The sequence below is a fragment of the Carcharodon carcharias genome, chromosome 14 (genome assembly GCF_017639515.1).
Source record: "Carcharodon carcharias isolate sCarCar2 chromosome 14, sCarCar2.pri, whole genome shotgun sequence".
Taxonomy (NCBI): domain Eukaryota; kingdom Metazoa; phylum Chordata; class Chondrichthyes; order Lamniformes; family Lamnidae; genus Carcharodon; species Carcharodon carcharias.
This window is the reverse complement of record NC_054480.1, coordinates 123901980-123917767: the sequence shown is the minus strand read 5'-3', so window position 1 is coordinate 123917767 and position 15788 is coordinate 123901980. Positions and strand designations below refer to the sequence as shown.

The following is a 15788-nucleotide window of genomic DNA, read 5'->3' as shown; positions in this document are numbered from 1 at the left end:
CCCTGCATTCCAGTGTTCCTCACTCTTTGAAACATTGTACCTTCACTCAAAATAATAAAAGCGAAAAATGGATTGTTCCTGGACTCTGGCAGTTTGCTGGCATGGGAGTCAGTGAGGGTGTGGGTGTGCTATGGTTGTCTGAGGGTTGTGGGTATGGGGGTCAGTGAGGGGGATGGGAATGGGAGTCAGTGGGGGGAGATGGGTGCGGGTATGGGTGTCAGTGAGGGGGGTGTGGGTATGGGTGTCAGTGAAGGGTGTAGATATGGGAGTCAGTGAAGGGTGGGTGGGGGAATGGGAGTCAGCGAGGGGGGGTGGGTGGGTGTGGAAGTCAGCGGGGGGGTGGGTGGGTGTGGGAATGGGAGTCAGCGAGGGGTGGGTGGGTGTGGGAATGAGAGTTAGCGAGGGGGGGTGGGAGGGTGTGGGTATGGGAGTCAGCGAGGGGGCGTGGGAGGGTGTGGGTATGGGAGTCAGCGAGGGAGACTGGGTGGGTATGGGAGTCAGCGAGGGGGCCTGGGTGGGTGTGGGTATAGAAGTCAGCGAGGTGGGTGGGTGTGGGTATAGAAGTCAGCGAGGGGGGTGGGTGGGTGTGGGTATAGAAGTCAGTGAGGGGGTGGGTGGGTGTGGGTATGGGAATTGCGGTGAGATTTGGTTGGGATGAGGAGTTTGGTGGATGGGAGAGGGGCTGGGTGGGTGTGGGTATGGGAGTCAGTGAGGGGTGGGTGGGTATGGGAATTGCGGTGAGGTTTGGCGGATGGGAGAGGGGCTGAAGTCAGTGGGGCAGAAAATGGTGAAGAACTTGATACTTCTATCTGTTTTGACTATTGCCCTCAGTGCCTGGGCTGCTGGAGGCACAGGAGTGGGGTGGAAGGGCATTAGAAATGCTCTGTGCCAATGCCTGGTGGGAGTGGCACAGGTGGATGGGGCTTCTGAAATACCCTTTTTCCTCAACCGAGGTTTCACCTGTTCCCCTGGCTGTCAGGAGCTTTGATTGTGTCTAACCCGTATCCGCCACTACTCTCACCCCCTCCCATCCTGCCCCAAAAACCATTATCAAATTCCCCTTGCACTTAGCAGCCTCTCGTTCAGTGGAACATCACAAGCCACCTCAACCGTCTGCTTCCACATCTTCCAGACCCCCCCACTCCATTTTTCAGTAGAGTCGTAGAGGTCTACAGCACAGAAAAAGGTCCTTCAGCCCATCGAGTCTGCACCGGACAAACAAGTACCTAACTACTCTAATCCCATTTTCCAGCACTAGGCCCATAGCCTTGTATGCCATGGCATCGCAAGTGCACATCCAAATACTTCTTCAATGTTATGAGGGTTTCTGTCTCTACCACCCTTTCAGGCAGCGAATTCCACATTCCCACCAACCTCTGGGTGAAAAAATCCTCCCTCACATTCCCTCTAAACTTCCTGCCCCTTACCTTAAATCTATGCTCCCTGGTTATTGATCCCTCTACCAAGGGGAAAAGTTCCTTCCTCTCTAACCTATCTATGCCCCTTATAATTTTATACACCTCAATCCTGTGATAAAAACAAAAAAACTGCGGAAGCTGGAAATCCAAAACAAAAACAGAATTACCTGGAAAAACTCAGCAGGTCTGGCAGCATCAGTGGAGAAGAGTTGACGTTTCGACTCTTCATGACCCTTCAACAGAACTGATTTTTCTTTCCAAGGAGAGGGGGTGAAATGCCCACCTTAAACCAGCTTATATTTCACCCCTCTCCTTGTAAAGAAAAATCAGTTCTGTCGAAGGGTCATGAGGACTCGAAACGTCAACTCTTTTCTTCGCCGATGCTGCCAGACCTGCTGAGTTTTCCCAGGTAATTCTGTTTTTGTTCTCAATCCTGTGATAACCCTAATCCACCCTAACACTTTTGATTAGACACTTTGCAAACTTCTGAACTCAACATTTGAGTTCAACGAGTTTAAATAATTTAATGTCTCTCTTTCCTGTTTCTCAGACTTCCATTTTGAGCATTTTCTGTTTTTATTTCAGATTTTGTATTTATGGCCCTGTGCTCCAGTTATTCCAGTCCTCTATTTACCACCCGTAGGATAGGGTGTTAGTCTGGCGGCCGGACGCACGGACCACTGAGATCAAAGTTGGAGGCAAGTCGAAGGGTGAGCGCGAAACCGCCAGGTGGATTAAGCCGGGAGGGGGTAGAGCGAAAGCCACGGATTGATAGGGGTGAGAATCACTGCAGGAGAGAGGACAGGAGCAAAGGACGGCTTTAATATAAGGAGAAGCCCCCATGAAGTGGTGGTCAGTGAGAGCAGTGACAACAACTTTAGTTGGGGGCCCGAGGGGTCAATAACTAAATTTTGGGTGGGTAAGAGAGACGATGGTGAAGAAGAAGAGCTGGAATTCGGGGATCCGCCAAAGCGCAAAAGACCGAGTGGGTCACCCCGAACAAGGACAGGGAAGATGAGGCGATAGTGATTGTGATTGTGATGTGCTATTTGGAATTGGGAAAATCGACCCGGGAATTTACCGACAAGAGGAGCAAGGTCTGGGCCACGGTTCATGGCTCCAGGTAGAAAGGACTTTGAGCGGATTGGTCTAGACAAGGAAGCCGAGCCATGTGACAGTGATATTGCGGGGGAACCCGCCCCATCTCTAATGGGCCAAGTCCCACTTTACCACCCAAGGGTGGGGGGGATTGTGTGCCAATGGCACCCAAAACACAGGGACAGGGTGATAGAGGCAACTCGCGGAACGTGTGCCCTTCACTCCGGCTGAGAAATGAGTGATGGCCAAGAGCTGCCTACACCCTGAGGCACAAGCAGACCAAACACCCAACTCCGGGATAAGCCAGAGGAAATGATGTACATTCATAGGCTCAGGACCTGGTTCGGTCCAAACTGCCAGATCCTGTGGTCAGAGATGTCGGGCACAGTTGGGTTAAATTAGTAGCGCGGAAAAAAAAATAGAGATTTAAACAACTGGTCAAAGAAGGACGGGGAGGTAAACGGGCCAACTGGTCAACAAGGGGGGGGGGGTCACGGGGTGTGAGTGGCCGGAGTGTTCCTGATGTCCGGGCCCGGGACAGGCAAGACTGGGGTAGTAAAACCCACCAAGTGCCAAAGGGACAGCCTCACCCACTACCCAATAAAGGCTGAGACCCGCCCAGCGATCAGTCCAATTGTCCATCAGCCCGGCAGGGGGTGGGGGGTGGGGGGGGGGGGGGGGGGGGGGGGGGGGGGGGCGGTCCTGAGACCCCAGCATACCCGGCACCAACCTCCCCAGGGCGGCCAAGTGAAGAAACCCCACCCGGCCCTGCTGACTCCCGGTCAGCCGCACTGCCCTGAATGGAGTAGCCCCAGAAGCTTTCCCCATTGGAAAGAGCCCAGCCCCCCAGCCCCCCATCTCCAGCGGGCGGGGCAGGGCCCCCAGACCCCCGGTATCCACAGGACTGGACACAGCCAATGGCCCCTGGGCGATACCCTGCTGAGGAACCCGGCAGAAACTCGCCTTCATCTTGGATGACTCAATACACGTGGACCAGGTGCCACAGGTGCCAATATTCCCCTGGGCCATGGGTGGTGTCCTGGGAGCAGCAGAATCCTACATAATGTAGACCATTCACCTCACCTCCACCTCACAGGGGATCGGAAGGAGGATGTTGATAAGATGCCACGACTGGGCAACGTGTGGAGTAGGGGGAGGGGGTGAGGGAGGGTAAGAGGGGGTGGGGGTGAGAGGAGGTGAGGGGAGGGGGGTGAGGGAGGGTAAGAGGGGGTGGGGGTGAGAGGAGGTGAGGGGTGGGGGGGTGAGGGAGGGTAAGACTTGGTAGGGTGAGAGGGGGTGAGGGGTGAGAGGGGGAGAGGGGGTGAGGGGTGGGGGGTGAGGGAGGGTAAGAGGGGGTTGGGGGAGGGGTGGCGGTGCGAGGGAGGGTAAGTGGGGGTTTGGGGGGTGAGAGGGGGTGACGGGTGGGGAGGGGTGAGGGGGTGGGGGGGTGGGTGGGAGCGGGGAGAGGGGGTGAGGGGTGGGGGCGTGAGGGAGGGTGAGGGGGTTGGGGATGAGGGGGGTTAGAGGGGGTAGGGGGGTGAGAGGGGGTAGGGGAGGGGAGTGAGAGGGGTGGGGGGAGGGGTGGTGGTGTGAGGGAGGGTAAGTGGGGGTTTCGGGGGGAGGGGAGTGAGGGGGGTGGGGGGAGGGGTGGCGGTGTGAGGGAGGGTAAGTGGGGGTTTGGGGGGTGAGGGGTGGGGGGTGAGAGGGGATGAGGGGTGGGGTGGGGTAGGGTGAGAGGGGGAGGGGGTGAGGGGTGGGATGGGGTAAGAGGGGGTGAGGGGTGGGGTAGGGTAAGAGGGTGAGGGGGTGAGGGGTGGGGGGTGAGAGGGGGTGAGGGGTTGGGGGGTGAGAGGGGGCTGAGGGGTGAGGGGTGGGGGGGTGAGAGCAGGAGGGGGTGGGGGGTGAGGGGGTGAGGGGTGGGGTAGTCTGGGGGCTTTTTAATTAATGCTGCAATTTTATTGCAGGCTTCACAGAGATGGGCCACACCAGCACAGCACCCAGTGAACAGGGGCTGAGCAGCCCTGGACACCGTTGAGTTGGGGGGGGTGGGGAGGGCAGTAGAAAGAGGTGGATGTGCTCCTGAGCACTCCCATGTGCCCCCGCCCTGGCTCTACCCCAAATAGGGCAGCCCCTCCATCTGTTCACTAATAAGGACCGCAGGGTTCACAGCGCCCTGGATACCAGGCTCAGGGGGATGGGATGCAGCCGGAATGTACAGACCTAGGAGCAGCTGTTGACCAGAGACATGTCGGTGCAGCTAATTGGGGATTTGGCAGCAGCGCCGCTGAAGATGCTTAGATACCGGGTGAGTGTGGGGGAGACCCAGACATCGCAGACCCTGGGGTGGTATCCTTGAGGATCCCTGGAGTGAGGTAGACCTCACCTTGTTCACAGGTGGGTCACGTTGACATGTGGCCTGCTGCCCCAGAACAGGGTGGGTGGTGGTAGATGTGGAAGGAGATATCCCAGCGAAAGGAACCCTCCCTGGGGAACTGTCTGCCCTGCCCAAGTAGCGGAGTTAACAGCCCTCAGTGAAGCTTTGAAGTTAGGAGAAGGCAAGGCTGTGAATATATACACCGACGCTGGACTGGTGATCTAGAGAGCCAGGGGAATGCACTGGGGGTCCAGGTTTTACCACCACCTGGAAGTTCCCCTCCAAGTCACTTACCATCCTGACTTGGAAATACATTGCCGTTCCTTCACTGATGCTGGATCAAAATCCTAGAACTCCCTCCCTAACAGCACTGTAGGTCCCTTACTGTCTGAAACAGGGGAATTTATAATGGTGAACAAAGAAATGGCTGACCAACTAAATACTACTTTGGTTCTGTCTTCACAAAGGAGGGCACAAATAACATACCAGAAATGTTGGTGAACATAGGGTTTAGGGCGAGGGAAGAACTAAAAGAAATCAGTATTAGCAGGGAAATGGTGTTGAGGAAATTGATGGGACTGAAGGCCGATAAATCCCCAGGCCTGATAATCTACATCCCAGAATACTTAAGGAAGTGGCCGTAGAAATAGTGAATGCATTGGTGGTCATCTTCCGAGATTCTATAGACTCTGGAACAGTTCCTACAGATTGGAGGGTAGCTAATGTAACCCCACTATTTAAAAAGGGAGGTAGAGAGAAAACAGGGAATTATAGAAGAGTCAGCCTGACGTCGTTAGTGGGGAAAATTCTAGAGTCCATTATAAAAGATTTAATAACTGAGCACTTGGAAAACAGTGGCAGAATCGGACAGAGTCAGCATGGATTTACGAAAGGGAAATCATACTTGACAAATCTACTGGAATTTTTTGAGAATGTAACTAGTAGAGTTGATGAGGGGGAGCCTGTGGATGTGGTTTATTTGGGCTTTCAGAAGGCTTTCGACAAAGTCCCATATAAGAGATTAGCATGTAAAATTAAAGCATATGAGATTGGGGGTAGCGTATTGAGATGGATAGAAAACTGGTTGGCAGACAGGAAACAAAGAATAGGAAAAAACTTTTTTCGAATGGCAGGCAGTGACTAGTGGGGTACCACAGGGATCGGTGCTTGGAACTCAGCTATTCACAATATATATTAATGATTTAGATGAGGGAACTAAAAGTAATATCTCCAAATTTGCAGATGACACAAGGCTGGGTGGGAGAGTGAGCTGTGAGGAGGATGCAGAGATGCTTCAGGGTGATTTGAACAAACTGAGTGAGTGGGCAAATGCTTGGCAGATGCAGTATAATGTGGATAAATGTGAGTTTATCCACTTTGGTAGCAAAAGCAGGAAGGCAGATTATTATCTGAAAGGCTATAAATTGAGAAAGGGGAATGTGCAACGAGACCTGGGTGTTCTCGTACACCAGTCATTGAAGGTAAGCATACAGGTGCAGCAGGTGGTAAAGAAGGCAAATACCTTCATAGTGAGAGGATTTGAGTACAGCATCAGGGATGTTTTGCTGCAATTATACAGGGCCTTGGTAAGACCACACCTGGAATATTGTGTGCAGTTTTGGTCTCCTTATCTGAGGAAGGATGTTCTTGCTATAGAGGAAGTGCAGCAAATGTTTACCAGACTGATTCCTGGGATGGCGGGACTGACATGAGGAGGGATTGAGTAGGTTAGGATTATATTCGCTGGCGTTCAGAAGACTGAGGGGGGATCTCATAGAAACCTATAAAACTCTAACAGGACTAGACAGGATAGATGCAGGAAGGATGTTCCCGATGGTGGGGGAGTCCAGAACCGGGGTCACAGTCTGAGGATACAGAGAGTGATGAGCCTGTGGAATTCGCTACCACAAAGTAGTTGAGGCCAAAGCATTGTATGTTTTCAAGAAGGAGTTAGATATAGCTCTTGGGGCGAAAGGGATCAAAGGATATGGGGAGAAAGCAGGAGCAGGCTATTGAATTAGATGATCAGCCATGATCATAATGAATGCGGAGCAGGCTCGAAGGGCCGAATGGTCTACTCCTGTTCCTATTTTCTATGTTTCTATAGGTGGTGCGAGCAGATAGCAGCTGGCAGGAGAGAGATGAATGGGATAAAGCTGGTGCGGTTGAGGGGAAGGATGGGAAATGGAGAAAGGATGAGTGAGTGGTAACACCCGAGTACATACGACGGGCCATAGTCCAGCTCTAACATGGATATCAGCACTCAGGGTGCCCTGCCATGATCCGACGTCTTGAACGATATTGGTGGTGGCCCGGCATGGAGCAGGAGGTGTATCGTGTGTGTCCAGTATCACACAGAGAAGGCCATAAAGGTGAAATGATCCCATCAACCGCTGCCAGAGGGTCCCTGGGAACACCCCCAAGTGGACTTTATAGGACCGTTGCCCCCAGTAGAGGCAAGGGACATTGTTTACTTGTAATAGATCAATTTATGAGCTGGCTTCAGGTCTTCACCGTTAGGGACTGTCCGGCCAACAGGTGAGCTGCATATTCGCCTGGACGGGGTGCCCCTTGCAAATAGATTCTGATCAAAGGACACATTTCACAGGCAAGGTTATCAAATAGGTGCACACTTGGATGGGGATAAAACAGAAATTTCACATCCCATACCACCCGCAGAGTTCGGGAATGGCAGAACGCATGAAACGGGCACATAAGACATTGTCAGCCAAGGCCATAGCCGAGGGTGGGAAGGGATGGGCGGACAGGTTGCCTAGTATCCCAAGGAGATTTAGGGCTATGGGATTGACATCATTCGAGCTGATGACAGGGTGAGCAATGATGGGATATGCACTGGGACAGAGGGTATAGGCCCAGGCAGGGAGCGGGCAAAGAGCTTTGTGAAGGGAATGTGTCAGATAGGAGGTCAGAGACAGACTGTTAATCGAGGACTTAGAACTGGAGCGGAGCAGGGCGAAGACCCGGGATAAGTGATGGTCAAGGTAGCGCTGAGATGGACCATATGAGATTGTCCCTCAGCAGCGATACCTATGCTTGCGCAGGTGTGAGAGGCACAGCCGGTGGAAGCAGTGGCTGCAACTTAAAAGGTGTAAAGAAGTGAATAAGGACCAAGCAGTGATGGCTGGGAAATCCGCCTCTGCTCAGTATCCACACGGTGATCACACTGAGGATGCTGATCTTCACCGGAACCTACGGGATAGTTTGTGGGCACCCAGAAGTCAAACGCACAAATACAGACACGGGTGACTCACCCCAACTGATTTACTCCTGGATGAAATATGTGCCATTAGGCTGGGGCATTTGGAGGTGAGTGAAGGGGAGCGGATATGTACAGGGTGTACTCGAGGTACCAGGACCTTTGCTGGGGCAGATGAGGGAGGAGGGTGGACGGTCAGTTTTGTATGGATAGCCCCAGCACTACGGGAAGTTCCAGTTGGCCGCCCTGTGCATCGTAAGGGGTAATATTCAACCACCTGTAGATATACCAATGAGTTCGTACTTGACCTGCCCCAGGGGTTTTACCCCAGGGTGTCCCAGGTGGGTGATGTGTTGGAACAAGAAGCGCGCGACCACAACACATGTACCAACGACCAGGACCCTGAGGGGCACCTGTTATTACTGCTCTTAATGAACTCCCAAAATGCCCAACAACATGAGTAGGGCCACAGAGCAGGTTAATTTTAAGGGGCACCGATAAAATCCTGTTTGAAAATGTACAGCATGAAATGCTATCAGTGATACTAAATATAAGGCAGGTAGAACTCTGTGTGGCGCAGGGACAAAACTAGAGAGTTATATCACACATTGCTTTCCAGGCACCGGGAGCCGGGCATTGCGAGACCACTCCGGCCGCTGTTGAACCTGCTCCCTCGCTCTGGCCCATCAAAGACGCCAGCTTCTGCTTCAGGTCAGAACTCCCCAAGACCATCGGACTAATGCCAATAACATACTTGCGTTATAAGAACATAAGAAATAGGAACAGGAGTGGACCATTCGGCCCCTGGAGCCTGCTCCGCCATTCACTAAGATCATGGCTGATCTTCTCGATTTCCACATTCCCATCTAATCCCGATAACCTTTCATTCCCTTGCCTAACAAGAATCTATCTACCTCTGTCATAAAAATATTCAATGACTCTCCACCGCCTCCTGAGGTAGAGAATTCCAAAGTCGCACAAGAGAAAAAAATTCTCCTCATCTCTGTCCTAAAAGGGTAACCCCTAATTTTAAAACAGTGCCCCCTAATTCTGGACTCACCCACAAGAGGAAACATCCTTTTTTACGTCCACCTTCTCAAGGCCGTTCAGCATCTTATATACTTCAATCAGATCACCCCTCACTCTTCTAAACTCCAGTGGAAACAAGCTCAGTCTGTCCAACCTTTCCACATAGGACAACCCACTCATTCCAGGTAGCAATCTAGTAAACCTCCTTTGAACCACCTCCAATGCATTTACATCCTTCCTTAAATAAGGAGACCACAACTGCGCAGAGTATTCGAGGTGCGGTCTCAACAATGCCCCTTATAACTGAAGCATAACACCCTTACTTTCATGTTCAAGCATTCCATTAGCCTTCTTAATTACTTGCTTTATCTGCATCCTAACTTTTTGTGATTCATGTACTAGAACACCTTCCTCCACTGTAGGAGCAGATCAACATCTTGGAAGGACTGACGAGGTATCTGGAGCACGATGGGGTCACCATTCCCCAAATACTAGAGCAACTGATGGGAGTGTGGAAGGAGGCCCGAGGGGCAGTGGAGCGGTTCCATCAGATACGCTGAGAGTTGCAGCAGCTGGAACACGACGTGGAGGTTGTGTTGGTGGGTGAGCCATGGTGATGGAGGCTCTGGGACTGGGGCAGCAGCGTTGGGTGACGATTGCATCACATATGTTGGTGCTGGTACAGCTGATAGTTTGGCTCGGGCTTGTGAATGAATGGGGCACTGGCGAAGGCACTATCTGAAGGGTTGTGGGCAGATAGACAGGAGCTACTGGGGAGGTATGTAATATAACCGTACAGACCCATTGGAACTCACGAATCCAACGTACAGACTGGCCACTGGAAACGGGAGCGAGGAGCGAGCACCACCAATGGTAATGGCTTTCCTGGGCACTGCCAAGGGCCACATGGAGGGGGGGTGCGGAGGAATTGAAGGAAGATATAGATACAGAAATTATTAGACAACCATATAGAAAGGGGGTGACACATAGCTGTAGGCATCAAAAGGGGGTCAGACATTTAACTGAAAATTGAGACCTGTTTAAAAGCACAAGGAGGACATGTTCACTGTACAATATGTAAAGCAGGAAGTAGCTTAGCTTTAAAATGAAATGATTACTGTAAACAGAGTGGATATCTGTTTTAAAAACACAAAATGACCACTGTCAAATGCCTCAACTGCAGTGTCATCTAGTTGCACAAAGAAATGCAAAGTACTATAATAGTTCAGCATAACTTGTAGTCATATAATAACCAGAACACCTAAGTCACCGACATGACTGTAAAGTGTATCAATGTGTAAAACGAACTACGCTCGGGGAGGCAGGCTGTCTCTGAGCTGTATCCCCTGTGTGTACAGCTATAATAAAGCCGTTGTTCGGAACTCCACCGTCTCTGTCTCTAGTGTCGCTTGAACTCTACAACATCAACAACTTAGTGGAAGGATGGTCTCCATGTCTATCGCTCCCTTTCCTAATTTTAAAGACTCCTATTAGGGTCCAACTCAGTTTCCCTTTCTAAAAAATGCTGAGTCTCTTTGATCTGTCCTGCTACTTATATCCTCATGGTGCTGCTCTGCTAAACTTCTTCAATCTTTTTCACATTTTTAAAAATAAAAGTGGAGACCAGAACTGCTCTCGGTCCTCCAAATACATCAGCCCCAACTCGGCAGTTTTGATGGACTGGCGGCTTGTATCCCACAAAATGCACGGAAACCCCGTGCACCTCATATTTTACTGAAAACCTCAAGGTTCAATTGAAAAGCAGTGGGGTGGGTGGGGGGGAGGCGGGTGTGGGCGAGAGGTGTGGGGGTGGGGGGAAGAGGTATAGAGGGTTGGGAGGAGAGAGGTGTGGATGGGGGCGTGTGGGTGGGGGGGGGGGAGCTGCAGGGGGCGGGGAGGGTAGAAGTGTGGGGTGAGAGGTGTTGGGGTGGGGGGGGTGAGAGGTGTCGGTTGGGGGTGAGAGAGGTGTCGGTTGGGGGGGGTGAGAGGTGTCGGTTGGGGGGGTGGTGAGAGGTGTCGGTTGGGGGGGGTGAGAGAGGTGTCGGTTGGGGGGGGTGAGAGGTGTCGGTTGGGGGGGTGGTGAGAGGTGTCGGTTGGGGGGGTGGTGAGAGGTGTCGGTTGGGGGGGGTGAGAGGTGTCGGTTGGGGGGGGTGAGAGGTGTCGGTTGGGGGGGTGGTGAGAGGTGTCGGTTGGGGGGGTGGTGAGAGGTGTCGGTTGGGGGGGTGGTGAGAGGTGTCGGTTGGGGGGGGTGAGAGGTGTCGGGGGGGGGTGGGGTGTGAGGTGTCGGGGGGGTGGGGTGTGAGGTGTCTGGGGGGGGGTGGGGATGAGAGGTGTCGGTTGGGGGGGTGGTGAGAGGTGTCTGGGGGGGGGTGAGGGGTGTCTGGGGTGGGATGAGAGGTGTCTGGGTGGAGGGGGTGAGAGGTGTCCGGGTGGGGGGGGTGAGAGGTGTCGGGGGGGTGGGGTGAGAGGTGTCAGTTGGGGGGGCGAGAGGTGTCGGTTGGGGGGGGTGAGAGGTGTCGGTTGGGGGGGGTGAGAGGTGTCGGTTGGGGGGGGGTGAGAGGTGTCTGGGGGGGTAGGGGGTGAGAGGTGTCTGGGGGGGTAGGGGGTGAGAGGTGTCTGGGGTGGGATGAGAGGTGTCCGGTTGGGGAGGTGTGAGGTGTTGGGGGGGTGGGGTGAGAGGTGTTGGTTGGGGGGGTGAGAGGTGTCGGTTGGGGGGGGGGTGAGAGGTTTCGGTTGGGGGGGGGGGTGAGAGGTGTCGGTTGGGGGGGGGGGTGAGAGGTGTTGGGGAGGGGGTGAGAGGTGTCGGGGGTGGGGGGTGAGAGGTGTCGGGGGTGGGGGGTGAGAGGTGTCGGGGGTGGGGTGAGAGGTATCGGTTGGTAGGGGGGTGAGAGGTGTCGGTTGGGGGGGTGAGAGGTGTCGGTTGGGGGGGTGAGAGGTGTCGGTTGGTAGGGGGGTGAGAGGTGTCTGGGGTGGGGGGTGAGAGGTGTCGGTTGGGGGGGTGAGAGGTGTCGGTTGGTAGGGGGGTGAGAGGTGTCGGTTGGTAGGGGGGTGAGAGGTGTCGGTTGGGGGGGGTGAGAGGTGTCGGTTGGGGGGGGTGAGAGGTGTCGGTTGGGGGGGGTGTGAGGTGTCGGGGGGGTGGGGTGTGAGGTGTCTGGGGGGTGGGGTGTGAGGTGTCTGGGGGGGGTGGGGTGTGAGGTGTCTGGGGGGGGTGGGGTGTGAGGTGTCGGTTGGGGGGGTGGGGGTGAGAGGTGTCGGTTGGGGGGGTGGGGGTGAGAGGTGTCTGGGGGGGGGTGAGAGGTGTCTGGGGGGGTGTGAGGGGTGTCTGGGGTGGGATGAGAGGTGTCTGGGTGGGGGGGTTGAGAGGTGTCCGGGTGGGGGGGTGAGAGGTGTCGGTTGGGGGGGGTGAGGGTGAGAGGTGTCGGTTGTGGGGGGGTGGGATGAGAGGTGTCCGGGTGGGGGGGTGAGAGGTGTCGGTTGGGGGGGGTGAAGGGTGTTGGGGGGGGTGAGAGGTGTCGGTTGGGGGGGTGGGGGTGAGAGGTGTCGGTTGTGGGGGGTGGGGGTGAGAGGTGTCGGTTGTGGGGGGGTGGGGGTGAGAGGTGTCGGTTGGGGGGGTGGGGGTGAGAGGTGTCGGTTGGGGGGGTGGGGGTGAGAGGTGTCGGTTGGGGGGGGTGAGGGGTGTTGGGGGGGGTGAGAGGTGTCGGTTGTGGGGGGGTGGGGGTGAGAGGTGTCGGTTGTGGGGGGGGGGTGGTGAGAAGTGTCGGTTGGGGGGGTGGGGGTGAGAGGTGTCGGTTGGGGGGGTGGGGGTGAGAGGTGTCGGTTGTGGGGTGGGGGTGAGAGGTGTCGGTTGTGGGGGGGTGGGGGTGAGAGGTGTCGGTTGGGGGGGGTGAGGGTGAGAGGTGTCGGTTGTGGGGTGGGGGTGAGAGGTGTCGGTTGTGGGGGGGTGGGGGTGAGAGGTGTCGGTTGGGGGGGGTGAGGGTGAGAGGTGTCGGTTGTGGGGGGGTGGGATGAGAGGTGTCCGGGTGGGGGGGTGAGAGGTGTCGGTTGGGGGGGGTGAGGGGTGTTGGGGGGGGTGAGAGGTGTCGGTTGGGGGGGTGGGGGTGAGAGGTGTCGGTTGTGGGGGGGTGGGGGTGAGAGGTGTCGGTTGGGGGGGTGGGGGTGAGAGGTGTCGGTTGGGGGGGTGGGGGTGAGAGGTGTCGGTTGGGGGGGGTGAGGGGTGTTGGGGGGGGTGAGAGGTGTCGGTTGTGGGGGGGTGGGGGTGAGAGGTGTCGGTTGTGGGGGGGGGTGGTGAGAAGTGTCGGTTGGGGGGGTGGGGGTGAGAGGTGTCGGTTGGGGGGGTGGGGGTGAGAGGTGTCGGTTGTGGGGTGGGGGTGAGAGGTGTCGGTTGTGGGGGGGTGGGGGTGAGAGGTGTCTGGGGGGGGTGGGGTGTGAGGTGTCGGTTGTGGGGGGGTGGGGGTGAGAGGTGTCGGTTGGGGGGGTGGGGGTGAGAGGTGTCGGTTGTGGGGGGGATGGTGAGAAGTGTCGGTTGGGGGGGTGGGGGTGAGAGGTGTCGGTTGGGGGGGGGTGGGGTGTGAGGTGTCTGGGGGGGGTGGGGTGTGAGGTGTCTGGGGGGGGTGGGGTGTGAGGTGTCGGTTGTGGGGGGGTGGGGGTGAGAGGTGTCGGTTGGGGGGGTGGGGGTGAGAGGTGTCGGTTGTGGGGGGTTGGGGGTGAGAGGTGTCGGTTGTGGGGGGGTGGGGGTGAGAAGTGTCGGTTGTGGGGGGGGTGGTGAGAAGTGTCGGTTGGGGGGGTGGGGGTGAGAGGTGTCGGTTGTGGGGGGGGTGGTGAGAAGTGTCTGGGGCGGTGGGGGGGGGGTTGGTGTTTGCTGCGCGCTCCCATTTAATACATACAAGAAATGCGGAGACGTTATCATCTTTGGAAGGAGTTTATTGTTGAACAGGGTTCGTGTGGGCTGTTTACAGGCTTCACACTGTCTCATTGTCATCACTTGGATAGCTCCTGGTCACAACAGACCACGATGGTCGCTAAGAGGCACATGAACTCTTTAAAGTCGACATTACTCCTTTCATCTCCTTCCAAAGTCCTGAAGAAACCTTCGAAACGCTGTTCAAAGTCACCCTGTTGAGAGAGACCAGGGAGATTGTTAGTGTCACAGAAACATCAAACCACTCACTCTTCACCCAGTGTTTACACCATCACCACCCCCCCACCAATATATCTCCCCCCCACCTCCCCCCAACACCAACCCGCACTGTCGCCGCCCTCCCCTCCCACTCGACTGTTATACTGGGCGGCGAGGGGAGCCCAGATTCGTGCCCGCTTCTTACATGCACTAAAGATGGAAGCTGCGTCTTCATCAGCTGATGGAGCTCCTCCCGGTTCAGAGTTGTCTTGTCTCGGTCGCCACTTGCTGCTGCTTCTTTGAACACTTTGAGCAGGGCGTGCAAAGCAACATTCACATTTGTTAGGTCGTGAGCCATGATGAGATCTGGGTAGGGCACAGCACTGAGAGCAAAGAGAAAAACCGAGTCATTGGCACGTCAAATTCAAGCAATAGATAGGAGACCAGGAAACAGTTAAAAAGATAGAAAGATGAGGTAGAGGGATTACATATCCCCAGCACAGGAGGTGTAGACACTTGCCCAAACTTACCCAGAAAGTAAACATTCCATTTAAAATAACTAATATCCAAGTAAAAGAAAAAGCTCGTCAGCCTGTCCATACCCCAGACAGTCACAATTCCCATTCCAACTCCCAGTTTCTGCTGCTGGAATTTCTACTCCAATGTTTACTCACCTGACAGATAATCAGGATGGGAGGAATGAAGCCAGAGGTTTGGGAGCTGAACTATATACAGCTGTTTCATTCCCCCGCCTCCTGTCAATCACATCATATTTTGCAATAGGTTGGTCTTTGTTCTGCTGACACCCAGGATTTAGTGATTGGATTAGAGCAAGTTTCCAGGTGGATGTGGTTGTCCATCAATGAGTCATAGTGGAGAGGAAATGGCCTAGTGGTATTGTCGATGGGCTAGAACCCCAGGATAATGCACTGGGGACTCAGTTTCCAATCCAACCATGAGGTAAATTCAATAAAAATCTGGAATTAAAAGTTTAATAACCATCATAGCTGTACACCCTACAGCTAAGGCCTCAGCTCCACATCATGGGGAGAAGGGAGAATATTGCAGTTGACCTAACTCCTGTAAGGAGGGCTCACCTGAGGTGAGCAAAACATCTTATGATTACCAGTTGCTTAACATGAAGCAGAGGGTGATGGTCGAGGGGTGTTTTTGTGACTGGATGCCTGTGTCCAGTGTTGGGTGCCTTGCTGTTTGTGGTATATATAAATGATTTAGACTGGAATGTAGGAGGGTTGATCAGTAAGTTCGTGGATGACATGAAAATTGGTGGGGTGGTAAATAGTGAGGAGGATAGCCTTAGATTACGGAAGGATGTAGACGGGCTGGTCAGATGGGCTGATCAGTGGCAAATGGAATTTAATCTGGATAAGTGTGAGGTGATGCGCTTGGGCAGGACAAACAAGGCACGGAAATACACGATGAATGGTAGAACCCTGGGAAGTGCAGAGGGACCTTGGTGTACTTAAGGTAGCGGGACAGGTAGATAAGGTGATTAAGAAGGCATTTGGGGTACTT

At 54.6% G+C, this 15788-nt stretch overlaps 2 protein-coding genes across 6 annotated transcripts in view; one reads left to right on the top strand and one right to left on the bottom strand.

Annotated features, from left to right (window-relative positions):
- sin3b (SIN3 transcription regulator family member B) overlaps nucleotides 1-10470 on the top strand; it is a 55783-nt gene extending 45313 nt beyond the window's left edge. Inside the window, exons 21-23 of one of the 4 annotated variants that reach the window (XR_005945115.1) lie at nucleotides 2004-2128; nucleotides 8727-8818; nucleotides 9559-10470. The gene's annotated coding sequence lies outside the window, so the exon portion shown is untranslated. Of the gene's footprint in view, nucleotides 1-2003; nucleotides 2129-8726; nucleotides 8819-9538 lie in introns of all 4 variants that reach the window. The other 3 variants (XR_005945114.1, XR_005945116.1, XR_005945113.1) reach the window with 3 other exon arrangements.
- Nucleotides 10471-14038: 3568 nt separating this feature from the next.
- Nucleotides 14039-15063, bottom strand: LOC121287414 (protein S100-A12-like). Of its 2 annotated transcripts, none has more exons than XM_041205272.1 (3): nucleotides 14927-15063; nucleotides 14458-14635; nucleotides 14039-14248 (listed from the first exon to the last, which is right to left on the bottom strand). In XM_041205272.1, the coding sequence occupies exons 2-3, from the start codon at nucleotides 14608-14610 to the stop codon at nucleotides 14114-14116; spliced, it is 288 nt and encodes a 95-aa protein (XP_041061206.1). In that variant the 5' UTR covers nucleotides 14611-14635; nucleotides 14927-15063; the 3' UTR covers nucleotides 14039-14113. The 2 variants fall into 2 exon arrangements, with proteins under 2 accessions (XP_041061206.1, XP_041061205.1); XM_041205271.1 differs by lacking the exon at nucleotides 14927-15063 and adding an exon at nucleotides 14783-14817.
- Between the last annotated feature and the right edge of the window lie 725 nt (nucleotides 15064-15788).

Bases quoted from the DNA above. Each gene is read 5' to 3' on its own strand.
- LOC121287414 (XM_041205271.1), bottom strand. From the start codon at position 14,802: ATGGAATGTTTACTTTCTGG. The intron at 14,636-14,782 runs GTAAGTTTGGGC...CTTTGCTCTCAG, and splicing joins ATGGAATGTTTACTTTCTGG to TGCTGTGCCCTACCCAGATC. The intron at 14,249-14,457 runs GTAAGAAGCGGG...CTCTCTCAACAG, and splicing joins AGCTTCCATCTTTAGTGCAT to GGTGACTTTGAACAGCGTTT.